The sequence below is a fragment of the Kogia breviceps genome, chromosome 9, assembly GCF_026419965.1.
Source record: "Kogia breviceps isolate mKogBre1 chromosome 9, mKogBre1 haplotype 1, whole genome shotgun sequence".
NCBI lineage: Eukaryota > Metazoa > Chordata > Mammalia > Artiodactyla > Physeteridae > Kogia > Kogia breviceps.
In genome coordinates this window covers 95,823,820-95,838,329 of record NC_081318.1, presented here as the reverse complement: position 1 = coordinate 95,838,329, position 14,510 = coordinate 95,823,820, and the positions used below count along the sequence as shown (strand labels likewise).

Here is a 14,510-nt window from a genome sequence, read left to right as displayed (position 1 = left end):
TTGCTCTTAAGTTTTTGTTAATGTAAAAGCACTGAGATGAGCATCCTTAGAGTTAAAACTTTAAGCACTTTCTTAATTATTTTCTTAGGATAATCCCTGAAAGTAGTATTTCTGGGTCAAGAGGCATCCATATTTTTAAGGCTTTTGCTGTCAAATTCCCTGCAGAAATATTGTGCCATTTTTCTATGCCACTAAAAGTATATTTGGGAGAATTATTTTAATAAATGATATTTAGGACCCTAGGAACAAAGTTAAATGTGCCTCTCTTTGCTGAAGCCCAATTCTTTATTGAAGTGATTATTACTGTCTGCTCTTTCTTGCTTCTAAAAGGTTCTCTTAAATGTTTTCTTGGATCCTTGAAAATGGAGATGACAGAAATGACGGGTGTGTCATTGAAACGGGGGTCCGTTGCTGTCGAAGATAATGACAGTGTGGCCCCAGGTGAGGCAAAGCGACAGAAGGTCTCAGAATGCTGTCCGACCAAAGGTCAAGACGGGCTAGAGAACAACTCTCTACCCAGCAGTGAAAAGGTGCCTGGGCCACGTGAAACGGCCGGAGAGGGTAAAAAGAATTCTGACCCTCCGTCGGAGGAGGAGGAGGAGGAGGAGGAAGAGGACGAAGATGGCCTTTCAGAGGAGGGTGAGGAGGAGGAAGAGGCAGAGAGCTTCGCGAACATGATGAAGCATGGGCTCACCGAGCTGGATGTAGGCATCACTAAGTTCGTAAGTTCTCACCAAGGATTCTCAGGAATCTTGAAAGAAAGGTACGTTTCGTTTATGTCAGGTTATTTTAGTTATATTAGTTCTTTTCTCTAGAAAGAAATCAGCAGTCTGTTTTTCCATTTAGCTTTCTGTCCCCAAGGATTGTTCACACTGATGGTCAGTAAGGAATAGGATGAAGGAAAGCTGCCTGGATGAGTAAACGAAACTATTTGAAGATAAAATGACTAAAAACAATTTCCCTGTAGCATCCTTGTTAACATGTGAATGGGTGCTGTTTATTTCCTTAGACTATATTACTGAAATGGTTTCAAGTTTTCCCTTGAATTGATCTTAAAATCTTAAACTCTTTCACCTGAATGGGCCACATCTACAAGAGAAAGAAAGTGGTCTTTGGAGCCAGGTAGATCTGGGTGTGAATCCAGTTCAGCCACTTCATAGTTACTGAACTCCTCTGAGCTTCAGTATCCTTGTCCAAAATTGGATCATTATTCTACCTGAGGGTTGTTGAGAGTATTTTAAATAATGTCTGTAAAGTATTTAGCATAAAGGTAAGCTTCCGGGTGGTTCACAGTAGATATACAGGCTTCTGATTTGATTAAATTTTACTGTGTTTTGTGATTCACTTTAGAATGGACTGTATAATCATAGGGCAACATTAATAAGCTTTGATTTAGGCATTTTTCTGGAAGAATATTCTAGAAGTTCAGAGGGTCTTTTCTGTACATTCTGCTACCAAGCCAAGGTGTGGCTTAGAATTCATTGTGAAACCAGAAAAAAATAACTCCATGACTTTGCACTGAAGGTTTTTATTTTTAATCCCTGTTTTGCACAATGATAAAGCTTACTGTTAAGAAACTTTCTCCTAAAATTAATAGGCAGCAAAATGTTAATGCTCTGAGAGTTTGTGTTTTCTTTTCCTCAGATATTCTGACTTCGTTGTTCACGAAATAGGAAAAGATGGACGGATCAGCCATTTGAGTGACTTGTCTGTCCCAGTAGATGAAGAGGTAAGAACAGCTCTCTAGCAGAAGTCACCTTCTGAATAAAAATAGCCTTTCCTGGAGATCATAGAAATATAGAGCTTTGACAGCCTCAAATTCTGTGTGTGACTCACTGGGAGTTCTCATGGTTATTTTAAAGGATCCTTCAGAAGATGTATTTACGGTTTTAACAGCTGAAGAAAAGCAGCGTTTAGAAGAGCTCCAGCTTTTTAAAAATAAGGAAACCAGTGTTGCCATCGAGGTAAGTAGCACAAAAACATATGAAAAGGTTTTTTAGGGTTTTATTTTATTTTTTAAAAATTTTATTTTTTAATTTACTTTGGCTGCACCGGTTCTTAGTTGCGGCATGCAGGATCTGTAGTTGCCGCATGTGGACTTCTTAGTTGCGGCATTCGGGATCTCTAGTTGCCGCATGTGGACTTCTTAGTTGCAGCATGCGGGATCTGTAGTTGCCGCGTGTGGACTTGTTAGTTGTGGCATGTGGACTTTTAGTTGCGGCATGCATGCGGGATCTACTTCCCTGGCCAGGGGTTGAACTCTGACCCCCTACCTTGGGAGCGTGGAATCTTACCTACTGGACCACCGGGGAAGTCCCCAGGGTTTTAATTGTTTCTTGTTGGGTGGATGTTAATAAATGTCTTTTGGAAAAATTACAGTAGTTAACAGAAGGATGGCTTTTCCCTTTTTGATGTAAAAGTGCATTGCACTGTAAGTGTTTTTATCAGTGGCAGATAACCAGTATCCAGATAAGCTATGCCCCTCACCCCCCAAAAAAAGATTATGTTTCTGCTTAAGAAATTTTTTATGTGACCACAAATCAACAAAGAAATCTGTTGTTTAGAACTGCAAAGTGACCATTATATCACACAGTGTCTGCTGCAAAGGACTATCGCAGCCTGACAGTGGTCCTGATAGGGAGGCCCTGGCTCCAGAGGCCTCCTGGTCTCAAATTGGACTCTGGGAGGGGGAGGAATTGGGGGAAGGAGGTAAGGAAGTGTTGCTTTGCTCATCTTGAGTCTACTTCTGCTATTCAAGAAAAAGAGAGCTCAGCTACTAAATAGAACAGTAAATGCCTTTTAAAAAACTTTTCGTTATGAAAATTTTATTCTCGATTAGTGCTGTCCAGTGGAATTGTGGTGGATTTTTTTGTTTTTGTTTGGTTGTTTATTTTTGTTTGTTTTGCTTTGTTTTTTTTTTTTTTTTTTTTTTTGTGGTACGCGGGCCTCTCACTGTCGTGGCCTCTCCCGTTGTGGAGCACAGGCTCCAGATGCGCAGGCTCAGCGACCATGGCTCACGGGCCCAGCCACTCCGCGGCATGTGGGATCTTCCCGGACCGGGGCACGAACCCGCGTCCCCTGAATCGGCAGGCGGACTCTCAACCACTGCGCCACCAGGGAAGCCCTTGCTTTGTGTTTTTGGCTGTGCCGCATGGCATGTGGGATCTTAGTTCCCCGACCAGGGATCGAAGCTGCGCCCCCTGCATTGGAAATGCAGAGTCTCAACGACTGGATGGCCAGGGAAGTGCCCTGTCCGGTGGAACTGTGATGCGAGCCATGTTTTTAATTTTAAATCTTCAAAAAAATGTAAAAGTAAAAACAAACAGGCAAATAATTTTGACAGTATATATATATATTTTTTTTTAATTTTATTTATTTATTTATGGTTGTGTTGGGTCTTCGTTTCTGTGCGAGGGCTTTCTCTAGTTGTGGTGAGCAGGGGCCACTCTTCATTGCGGTGCGCAGGCCTCTCACTATCGTGGCCTCTCTTGTTGCGGAGCACAGGCTCCAGACACGCAGGCTCAGTAATTGTGGCTCACGGGCCCAGTTGCTCCGTGGCATGTGGGATCTTCCCAGACCAGGGTGCAAACCCGTGTCCCCTGCATTGGCAGGCAGATTCTCAACCACTGCGCCACCAGGGAAGCCCCGACAGTATATTTTATTTACCCAAAATATTTCAATATGTAATCAGTATTTAAAAAATTACTAATGACGTGTTTTACTTTCTTTTTTTCCTACTAAGTCTTCAGAATCCAGTGTTATTTTATACTGGTAGCACATCTCTATTCAGACTAGCCACATTTCAAGTGCTCAGTTGGTACGTGTGGCTAGTGATTACCATATGGGACAGAGCAGCTCTAGGTGATCTCTAGCAAAGCAAATATGTTATAAGATTTTAAGACTCTTGAAGCACAAGATTATTAGAATTTAAAGTTTATTAAATTCATTTTATACTATATTTTGGCCACTTGCTGGATTTGGGGTTGTTTGAAATTTCTCCTTCCATTGTTCCCAGATAAAAAGAGTTTACTGTAACTTTTCAGAATTTATTATTTGCCTCCAACCCTCATCTGCTCTTCTCCCCACCAAAATTTCTCAAAACTATGTACTGTTAAAATTTTAGGGATCTTTAATTACTGAATTTACTCATAGACAAAATGTCCAGCAATGCCAAGGGGAAAATTCCTAAGAATTGGTTTTGAGAGCAGTCTAGGAGGATGATGCAGGCTTCGCTTGCTTGTGCGATGCAATTACATATCTTAGCCCCATAATACACTTTTCCTACAAAGGTGGCAAGATTTACTGTCACCTTAAAAATTATAGTTATGCCATCTACTGAAAGCTTTTACCTTAAAGAGTATTAACCATGGGCAAGTGTCCTCATCTAAAAAATAGGAGGATGGACTTTCTGAATTTTTGAGGTCTGAATAGGTATTCATTCATACACACTAACTATGATTCCGGCTCATTGCTTTCAGTGAATTCTAGATCTAGACTCACTTTTTTGGTGTGTGGGGGGGCGTGCTGTGCTGTGCCGCTTGCGGGATCTTAGTTCCCCCACCAGGGATTGAACCCAGGCCCCCAGCAATGGGAGCACAGTATCCTAACCACTGGACCGCCAAGGAATTCCCTGGCTCACTTTTTGATATGATATCTATAATTATAGTGTACTTTTCTTTTACATTTTTTATTTTGCTAGAATATTGTTAGGTTTAGCTAGTAGTCATTACATTACATCTTCTTAGCTTGCAGGTTGCAGTCTGTCAGTGGGTCATGAAATCAATTTAGTGTATCTTAACCAACATTTTTTTAAAATTCAAGTATAGTTGATTTACAGTGTTGTGTTAGTTTCTGGTGTACAGCAAAGAGATTCAGTTTATATATGTGTGTATATATATACATATATATATATGTACTTCTTTCATAATCTTTTCCATTAGGGTTTTTTACAAGATATTGAATATATTGATAGTTCCCTGTGCTATATAGTAGGACCTTGTTGTTTATGTACTTTGTATATGGTCGTTTGTATCTGTTAATCCCAAACTCCTAATGTATTCCTCCCCATCCCCTTTCTTCTTTGGTCACCGTAAGTTTGTTCTCTATGTCTGTGAGTCTGTTTATATTTTGTAAATAAGTTCTTCATTTGTGTCATATTTTAGACTGCACATGTAAGTGATATCATATAGTATTTGTCTTTCTCTGTCTGACTTACTTCACTTAGTGTGATAATCCCTAGGTCCATCCATGTTACTGCAAATGGCATTATTTCCTTCTTTTTTATGGCTCAGTAATATTACCTTGTATATATTATATCTACCACATCGTCTTTATCCATTCACCTGTTGATGGACATTATGGTTGTTTCCATGTCTTTGCTATTGCGAATAGTGCTGTTGTGAATATTAGGGTTCATGTATCTTTTCAAATTATAGTTTTGTCTGAATATATGCCCAGGAGTGGGATTGCTAGATCATATGGCAATTCTATTTTTAGTTTTTTGAGGAACCTTCAGACTGTTTTCCATAGTGGCGTCACCAATTTACATTCCCACCAACAGTGTTGAAGTGTTCCCTTTCCTCCACACCCTCTCCAGCATTTGTTATTTGTAGACTTTTTAATGATGGCCATTCTGACCGGTGTGAGATGGTACCTCATTGTGGTTTTGATTTGCATTTCTCTAGTAATTAACATTGTTGAGCATCTTTTCATATGCCTACTGGCCATCTGTATTACCTTCTTTGGAGAAATGTCTGTTTAGGTCTTCTGCCCATTTTTTTTTTTTTTTTGTGGTATGCAGGCCTCACTGTTGTGGCCTCTCCCGTTGCAGAGCACAGGCTCCGGAGGCGCAGGCTCAGCGGCCATGGCTCACGGGCCCAGCCGCTCCGCGGCACGTGGGATCTTCCCGGACCCGGGCACAAACCTGCGTACCCTGCATCGGCAGGCGGACTCTCAACCACTGTGCCACCGGGGAAGCCCTTCTGCCCATTTTTTGACTAGGTTGTTTTGGGTTTTTTTTTGATATTGAGCTATATGAGCTGTTTGTGTATTTTGGAAATTAATCCATTGTTAGTCACATCATTTGCATATATTTTCTCCCAGTTGGTAGGTTGTTTTTTCATTTTTGTTTTCTTTGCTGTGCAAAAGTTTACAAGTTTGATCAGATCCTATTTGTTTATTTTTGCTTTTATATGTATTGGCTTGGGAGACTGACCTAAGAAAACATTGCTACGATTTATGTAAGAGAATGTTTTGCCTATGTTCTCTTCTAGCTTTATGGTGTTGTCTTATATTTAAGTCTTTAAGCCATTTTGAGTTTATTTTTGTGTATGGTGTGAGGGAGTGTTCTAACTTTGTTGATTTACATGCGGCTCTCCAGCTTTACCAGCACCACTTGCTGAAGAGACTTTTTCCCATTGTATATTTTTGCCTCTTTTGTCAAAGATTAATCAGCCTTAGGTGTGTGGGTTTATTTCTGGGCTCTCTTTTCTGTTCCATTCATCCATGCATCTGTTTTTGTGCCAATACCTCACTGTTTTACTGTAGCTTTGTAATATTGTTTGAAGTCTGTGTGGGTTATGCCTACAGCTTTGTTCTTTCTCCTTGGAATTCCTTTGGAAATTATGCATCTTATATGGTTCCATATAAATTTTAGGATTATTTGTTCTAGCGCTGTGAAAAATGTCATGGGTAATTTGATAGGGATCACATTAAATCTATAGATTGCTTTGGGTAGTATGGCCATTTTTAACAATATTAATTCTTCCAATCCAAGAACATGGGGTATCTTTCCATTTCTTTGAATCATCTTCAGTTTCCTTTATCAATGTTTTATAGTTCTCAGCATGTAAGCCTTTTACCTTGTTGGTCAGGTTTATTCCTCAGTTTTTTTTTTTTTTTTTTTTTTTTTTCACTGCACTGTGCAGCTTGTAGGATCTAAGTTCCCTGACCAGGAATTGAACCTGGGACCATGGCAGTGAAAAGCGCTGAGTCCTAACTACTGGACTGCCAGGGAATTCCCAGTTTGTTTGTTTGTTTGTTTTAATGCGATTTTTAAAAGGATTGCCTTTTTGCTTTCCCTTTCTGATATTTCATTGTTAGTGTAAAGAAATGCAACTGATTTCTGTATGTTAATCTTGTATCCTGCTACCTTGCTGAATTCATTTATCAGTTCTAGTAGTTTTTGTGTGGAGTCTTTAGGGTTGTCTGTATATAAAATCATGTCATCTGCATATAATGATAGTTTTACCCCTTCCCTTCAAGGTTGGATACCTTTTATTTCCTTTTCTTGTCTGATTGCTGTGGCTAGGATTTCCAATACTATGTTGGATAGAAGTGGTGAGAGTGGGCATCCTTGTTCCAGATTTTGTGGGTAGGCTTTTAGCTTTTCACCTTTGAGTATTAGGTTGGCTGTGGGTTTGTCATAAATAGCTTTTATTACGTTGAGCTTTGTTCCCTCTGTACCCACTTTGATAAGAGTTTTCATCATGAATGGATGTTGAATTTTATCAAATGCTTTTTCTGCATCTATTAAGATAATCATGTGGTTTTTGTCTTTTCTTTTGTTGATATCACGTTGAATTTTTTTTTTGGTTGTGCCATGTGGCATGTGGAATCTTAGTTCCCCAATTAGGGATTGACCTGTGTCCCCTGCAATGGAAAGTCCCTCACATTGATTTATTTGCGTAGGTTGAACCATCCTTGTGACCCTGGGATGAATCCAGCTTGATCATGGTATATAATCTTTTTTATTTGTTGTTGGATTCAGTTTGCTAATACTTTGTTAAGAATTTTTGCATCAGAGATATTTTTTTTTTGATAGTGACTATGTCTGGTTTTGGTATGGGGTGATGGTGGCTTCATAGAATGACTTTGGGAGCGTTCCCTCCTCCTCAGTCTTTTGGAAGAGTTTGAGAAGGATCAGTATAAGTTGTTCTTTGTGTGTCTGGTAGAATTCCCCAGTGAAGCCATCTGGTCCTGGACCTTTGTTTGCAGGGAGTTTTTTTATTACAGATTCTATTTCACTTCTAGTGATTGGTCTGTTCAAATTATTTATTTCTTCTTGATTCAGTTTTGGTGGGCTGTATGTTTCTAGAAACTTGTCCATTTCTTCTAGGTTGGTGAATTTCTTGGCATATAATTGTTCATAGTATTCTCTTAAGGTTTCCTGTATTTCTATGGTTTCGGTTGTTATTTCTCCTCTTTCATTTCTTATTTTGTTTATTTGGTGAGTGTGGCCTGAGGCTTGTTCACCAACATTTTTAAAATGTAATAAAATAAAATAGAAAGTAACAGTGTATTGCACATTGTAAGGATAAATACTGTTCTGTAAATTTTTGTTAGGTTTTTAATAAGGAGCAAACACATACATATTTCTGGCTATTGATTCCAAGTATGAAATGTGTTTCTCAGTGTAAGACATGCTCAGAAATTGAAAAACGGTTGTGTAACTAATAAGTTTACATTTTCTTGGTGTAGATTTTTCTTTTTTGTGAGCAGATGTACTAGAATGTCATCATAAAGTTACTCAGTATAGAACAGAATTCATTGGAGGCAGGAGTAGCCTTGACTATCTGGGGAATTGAGTTTCTGACATCCCCAAAGACCCAGCTTACCTGCTTTTCCATCTGTGAGCCCTGAGGTATTCATTGTTCAGCCGAGTCCCTGAGGGGGAGCGTCTGTGATGGGTGGCTCTGGAGTCAGACAGCCTGAATTTCAAATCTGGCTCTGCCACCCTACAGCTATATAATCTTAGACACATTCCTTAACTTCTCTCAACCTCACTTTCCTCATCTCTTAAGTAGGTATACTGGTGGCATGATAGGGAGCTGTTTGGGATTAAGTAAGACAGTGATTGTGAAGTGATTGGTACAGTGTCTGGCGGCTATGTACAAGGTCAATAAATGGGCTGGGTTTTTTTTTGGCTGCGTTGGGTCTTCGCTGCTGCACGCAGGCTTTCTCTCCTTGCAGCGAACAGGGGCTGCTCTATGTTGTGGTTCGTGGGCTTCTCGTTGCGGTGGCTTCTCATCTTGGAGCACGGGATCTAGGTACGCAGGCTTCAGTAGTTGTGGCTCGCTGGCTCTAGGGTGCAGCCTCAGTAGTTGTGGCGCACGGGCTTAGTTGCTCCACGGCATGTGGATCTTCCTGGACCAGGGATCGAATCCGTGTCCCCTGCATTGGCACGTGGATTCTTAACCACTGCGCCACCAGGGAAGTCCCAGATAGGCCCTTAGGATTTGCAGTATTGTGAAGCTCTAAAAGATTTCTGTTCGGAAAGCAACCTAAATGTCCATTGAAAGATGATTGGGTAAAGAAAATGTGGTACGTATGTACGATGGAATATTACTCAGCATAAAAAAGAATGAAATAAGGCTTCCCTGGTGGTGCAGTGGTTGATAGTCTGCCTGCCAGTGCAGGGGACACGGGTTCGTGCCCTGGTCTGGGAGGATCCCATGTGCCGCGAAGCGGCTGGGCCCGTGGGCCACGGCCGCTGAGCCTGCGTATCCGGAGCCTGTGCTCCTCAGCGGGAGAGGCCACAGCAGTGAGAGGCCCACGTACCACAAAAAAAGAAAAAAAAATGAATGAAATAATGCCATTTGCAGCAACATGGATGGACCTAGAGATGATCATACTAAATAAAGTAAGACAGTGAAAGACATACAATGTGATATCATTTATATGTGGAGTCTAAAATATGATACAAATGAATTTATTTATAAAACAGAAGCAGACTCACAGGCATAGAGAACAAACTTATGGTTGCCAAAGGGGAAAGGGGAGGGGGGAGGGAGGATAAATTAGGAATTTGGGGTTAAAAGATACACACTACTGTATATAAAATAGATAAACAGGGCTTCCCTGGTGGCGCAGTGGTTGAGAATCCGCCTGCCGATGCAGGGGACACGGGTTCGTGCCCCAGTCTGGGAAGATCCCACATGCCGCGGAGTGGCTGGGCTCGTGAGCCACGGCCGCTGAGCCTGCGCGTCCGGAGCCTGTGCTCCGCAACGGGAGAGGCCACAACAGTGAGAGGCCCGCGTACTACAAAAAAAAAAAAAAAAAAAAAAAAAAAAAGATAAACAACAAGGACCTACTGTATAGCACAGGGAATTACATTCAGTATCTTGTAATAAACCATAATGGAAAAGAATCTGAAAAAGTATATATATATGTATAACTAAATCACTTTGCTGTACACCTGAAACATTATAAATCAACTATACTTAAATTTAAAAAAATTAATTGAAAAAAAGACTTTTGAAATCATACCCCTGTACTATGGTTACTTCACATCATTATTAAGATGAGTAGTGTTTTTACTAATTCCTTAGTATTATTTCCTTATTTAACGTTTGTCAACTTAGTAGTATCATTATTTGTGTTTTTAATAGGTTATTGAGGACACCAAAGAGAAAAGAACCGTCATCCATCAAGCGATTAAATCTCTGTTTCCAGGATTAGAAACAAAAACAGAAGATAGAGAAGGGAAGAAATATATTGTAGCCTATCATGCAGCTGGAAAAAAGGCTCTGGCAAGTAAGTATGCTAGTGACTCGGCATGTCTTCTGTCTCCTCCGTCTCTCTGCCTGTTCATGTTCAAGGGTCATTTTGCGGTTGTTCAGAGAAGGATATTGATCACGTCATTCCTTCAAAGAAGGTGAATAATATCATTTCAGATGCCAGAGCAATCCTGCAGACTGTGTCTGGTAAGGGCACAGTAGGTCTTAATATGTGAGTACAGATTTGCTGCAATGATAGTGGTGCCTGAGAGAAAGTCTTAGGAATTTGACATGTTCCCTGAAGAGCAGAGCAGGCTGAGTGGGAATTCAAGAAGAAAACGGAAGGATATTGCTCATTCTGTGCTCTTAATGGAGGTAAGGAAGCTGTCAGATGAACAGAAACTGCTGTCACATATCCCAGTGGCGTATTCTGCAAAGTCCCTCTATTGAAAGTGCTGCTGCTTTCCAACTGTGAGTACCTTCTTCACTACACATAAAAACGTGGGATATATAGAAAACCACTCCTTCGCCCAAGCCCATCTTTCACTGAGTAGCATTCATTTGTAATGGGTGTGTTGTCAATGCATCCTGTTGATATTTATGTTCTGTTTTCTCCAGCCATGAAGATTTCTATTTGCACATAACCTTAAGAAAAATTGGGTAATTTTTCTTCTTTTACCTGTCAAATCAGCAGATAAATTTTAATGAGAATTACAGAAGGAAAAATTGTTTCTTCACCTTCTCCCCTACCATCGATGACACCTGTTAGTGAAGAGCTATTTCTAGGTGTATTTGTTGGAGTAAAACTCGATGATTGTTATTTAACAAAAGAGCGTTCAAGCCATCGGTGCTTTGTCAGTATTCTCTTAGGTTAATGCTGTGAGTGGATGAAGCCTTAATTGTCTCTAACTGTGGTTCTAGTGAAAGGAGAGGGTGTGAGAAAAATGGGAGCAGAAATAAGGTTTAGCTGTGCCTGACAAAGTCATGTTATCAAATCAGTAAGTCTGGTTAGTGACATAGAAGTGAGAAACCTTGAGCCGTGGGGAGGAGAGGATGGAGGCCGGACGTCACTTCTCAGCAGATACCAGAAAAGGCAGTGAGATGATGTGTTCTAGGACTGCTTGAGGGCACAAGTTTTTTTTGGTTGTTGTTTTTGTTTTTTAATTAACTTTGTTAATTTATTTAAACAAATAAACACAAAAAATTATAATTCCAGCATATAATTCATGAAAAATTGTATATTAAATATTCTGTGTTATTGATGTTAAACCTTTCAAATTCAGTGTATATTTATATCTATGACAATGTCAATTTGGACCAATCACATTTCAAGGGATTAGTACCCACATGTGGGTTGTACCTGCTATATTAGACAACACAGTCCTAGGCCCCAGCGTAGGTCTGAGTTGGAATTCAATACTTATTTTGTTGTACCTTATTTGATAAGATAGAAATTTTGCTAATTATTTTTATTTTTATCGTGACCTATAATGATGGAGGGCACAAATTGTTAATCATTTCTCAATCCACAGTCTAACGGCTTGGGTACTACATGTTTCTTTGATGTCTGAGTCACAGAATAAAATATAACCTTGACAGCTTTTCTGTAGCCAGGGTTGTCCAGGCTAATTAAGCCCAGTGGGAAATGATGTGAATGGCTGTTTTATTCTATTTTCCCACAGTTGGCATGTAGCTGGTAACTCATCTAGCTGTGGAGGAGAGAAGGTGACTTCCTACATAAAGCAGATGCCTTGGTGCATTCAGTCTTCATTCTCTCTAGCCCAGGTTGAGAAGGGCTGCTAGGGAGGTGTTCTTTATAGAGAGGTAGTCCTCATTGGTCAGCTACCCTCTTGCAAAGGCAAGAGGAAGAGGCAGGGTCTCATTCTGACGACTGGTCACGAGGAAGCAGATTGGAAAAGGCATTTTTTTTTCTATTTTTTTGACTGGTTACTTCTTGTAAATGATTGTTCTATCTTAGAGGATGATCTAAGCATTTTTGTGATGTTGGCATTTGCAGGCCAAGGTGGCCAGTACAGTTGCCCCCTCAAGTGAGTGGTTCCATATCTCTCGTGTTCTGTCTTTATCTGCATTTTCTGTGCTTATTCCACACCCACCTTTCTTTTTTTTCCAAATAAAAAATTTCCCTGTTTTCCAGGGGAGGTGCTGAGCTCTGTGTGACATGAACACCACCCCTCCCCCATTTCCCTTCTCACATCTTCAGTAAAGTATGAATTTCTCACTGTAAAAAGCATGAAGTCAGGTCCACTTGAATCAGTGCTTGGACGGAGATCTCAACCTCTTGGGCTCGAGGGGCTGTGGCGTTTAGTCAGAGATGGACTAGAGGTCTGCCATCTGCGTGTTTCCGCCCACCTCCTCATGGACCCAGATGGGCACCTGAGAGCCTATGAGTATCTTCTACAGATCTGGCCCCCCCCTGCCCCCCTGCAAACTGGGAGTGGCCTAAAGTAAGTAGCATTCAGAAAGTAGGGAGAGCTGGTGCCTGAAGATGGCCGTTTGTGCCTCTGCAAACAGAATGCAATACCAGTGACAGCTCATCCTCCTGGGCCCCTCGCTAAGCATTTGAATGGATTAGCTTTTAAAGCTTCATTGCAAAGCTAAGATAGAATGTTTTTAGAGCTCTCTCACTACCAAACCCTGATGTAAATTGTTACTGGTAGGTCATGCATTATCTACCAGATTTCCAAAATTTTAAAAAATCTTTTTGTTTAAGTTTTTAATTTTATTTATTTTTGGCTGCATTTGGGTCTTTTTAAAAAATTAATTATTTTATTTTATTTTTGACTGCGTTGGGTCTTTGTTGCTGTGCGTGGGCTTTCTCTAGTTGAGGCAAGCAGGGGCTACTCTTTGTTGCGGTGCGCGAGCTTCTCATTGCAGTGGCTTCTCTTTGTTGCAGAGCATGGGCTCTAGGCGCGTGGGCTTCAGTAGTTGTGGCATGCGGGCTCAGTAGTTGTGGCCCACGGGCTCTGGAGCGCAGGCTTAGTAGCTGTGGTGCACGGGCTTAGTTGCTCCATGGCATGTGGGATCTTCCCAGAGCAGGGCTTGAATCTGTGTCCCCTGCATTGGCAGGCGGATTCTTAACCACTGCACCACTAGAGAAGTCCCTGCTTTGGGTCTTAGTTGCTGTGCGCGGGCTTTCTCTAGTTGCAGCAAGTGGGGGGCAGCTCTTCATTGCGGTTCGCGGTCTTCTCACTGCGGTGGCTTCTCGTTGCGGAGCACGGGCTCTAGGCGCGCGGGCTTCAGTAGTTGTGGCATGCAGGCTCAGTAGTCATGGCTCGCTGGCTCTAGAGCGCAGGATCAGTAGTTGTGGCGCACAGGCTTAGGTGCTCCGCATGTGAGATCTTTCTGGAGCAGGGCTTGAATCCATGTCTGTTGCATTGGCAGGCTGATTCTTAACCACTGCGCCATCAGGGAAGTCCTAGAAGATTTGCAACATTCTTTACCTCAGATAGGGCCATGCATCCTAAAACACAGTTGTGGTAGATTCTAAATCATGGTGGCCAAACACAAATTACCAACTTTTAACTCAGATGTTATTTTGTGTGTTAATCCAATCTGATAGACAGGGCACATTGATTTACCTACTGAAGCATACATATGGTATTCTTCTGAAAATATCATAATTATCATAAACCATATACTCAGGTAAATTAACTTATATTTTGAGATAGATAGTATACATCCTCAAATCTTTTTAAAGATTTAAGTTAAAAAAATTTTTTTGTGCCATGTAATATTTAGAGATTCTCCATACTGTGCGAAATGAATGGTTTCCAGGAGGCATACCTGGATGGAGGAGTCCGCAGAGACTCAGGAAGAAGAGCCAGACAGATACAAAGTTAAGTTTCTGGGAGAGCCTGGTGTGATGCAATCCATAGAAAGAGGGGATTTCAATGATAGAGTGGTTAGCTGTGGAAAATATTACAGACAGTTCCAACAAGATTGGAACTCTGAAATATGTCCACCAATTTTTAGCAATATGGAGATCATCAGTGT

At 40.9% G+C, this 14,510-nt stretch overlaps 1 protein-coding gene across 5 annotated transcripts in view; it reads left to right on the top strand.

Moving 5' to 3' along the window:
* The window catches only part of PUS7 (pseudouridine synthase 7), a 109,138-nt gene that overhangs the window by 59,537 nt on the left and 35,091 nt on the right, over window positions 1–14,510 (top strand). For all 5 annotated transcript variants that reach the window (XR_010842283.1, XR_010842282.1, XM_067042820.1 and 2 more), the window contains exons 2-5: window positions 331–763; window positions 1,645–1,729; window positions 1,863–1,964; window positions 10,389–10,533. Coding sequence is in view for 3 of the 5 variants with exons in the window: in XM_067042820.1 (XP_066898921.1) it covers window positions 331–763; window positions 1,645–1,729; window positions 1,863–1,964; window positions 10,389–10,533 (765 nt within the window). In the remaining 2 variants the exon portion in view is untranslated. The remainder of the gene's footprint in view (window positions 1–330; window positions 764–1,644; window positions 1,730–1,862; window positions 1,965–10,388; window positions 10,534–14,510) is intronic.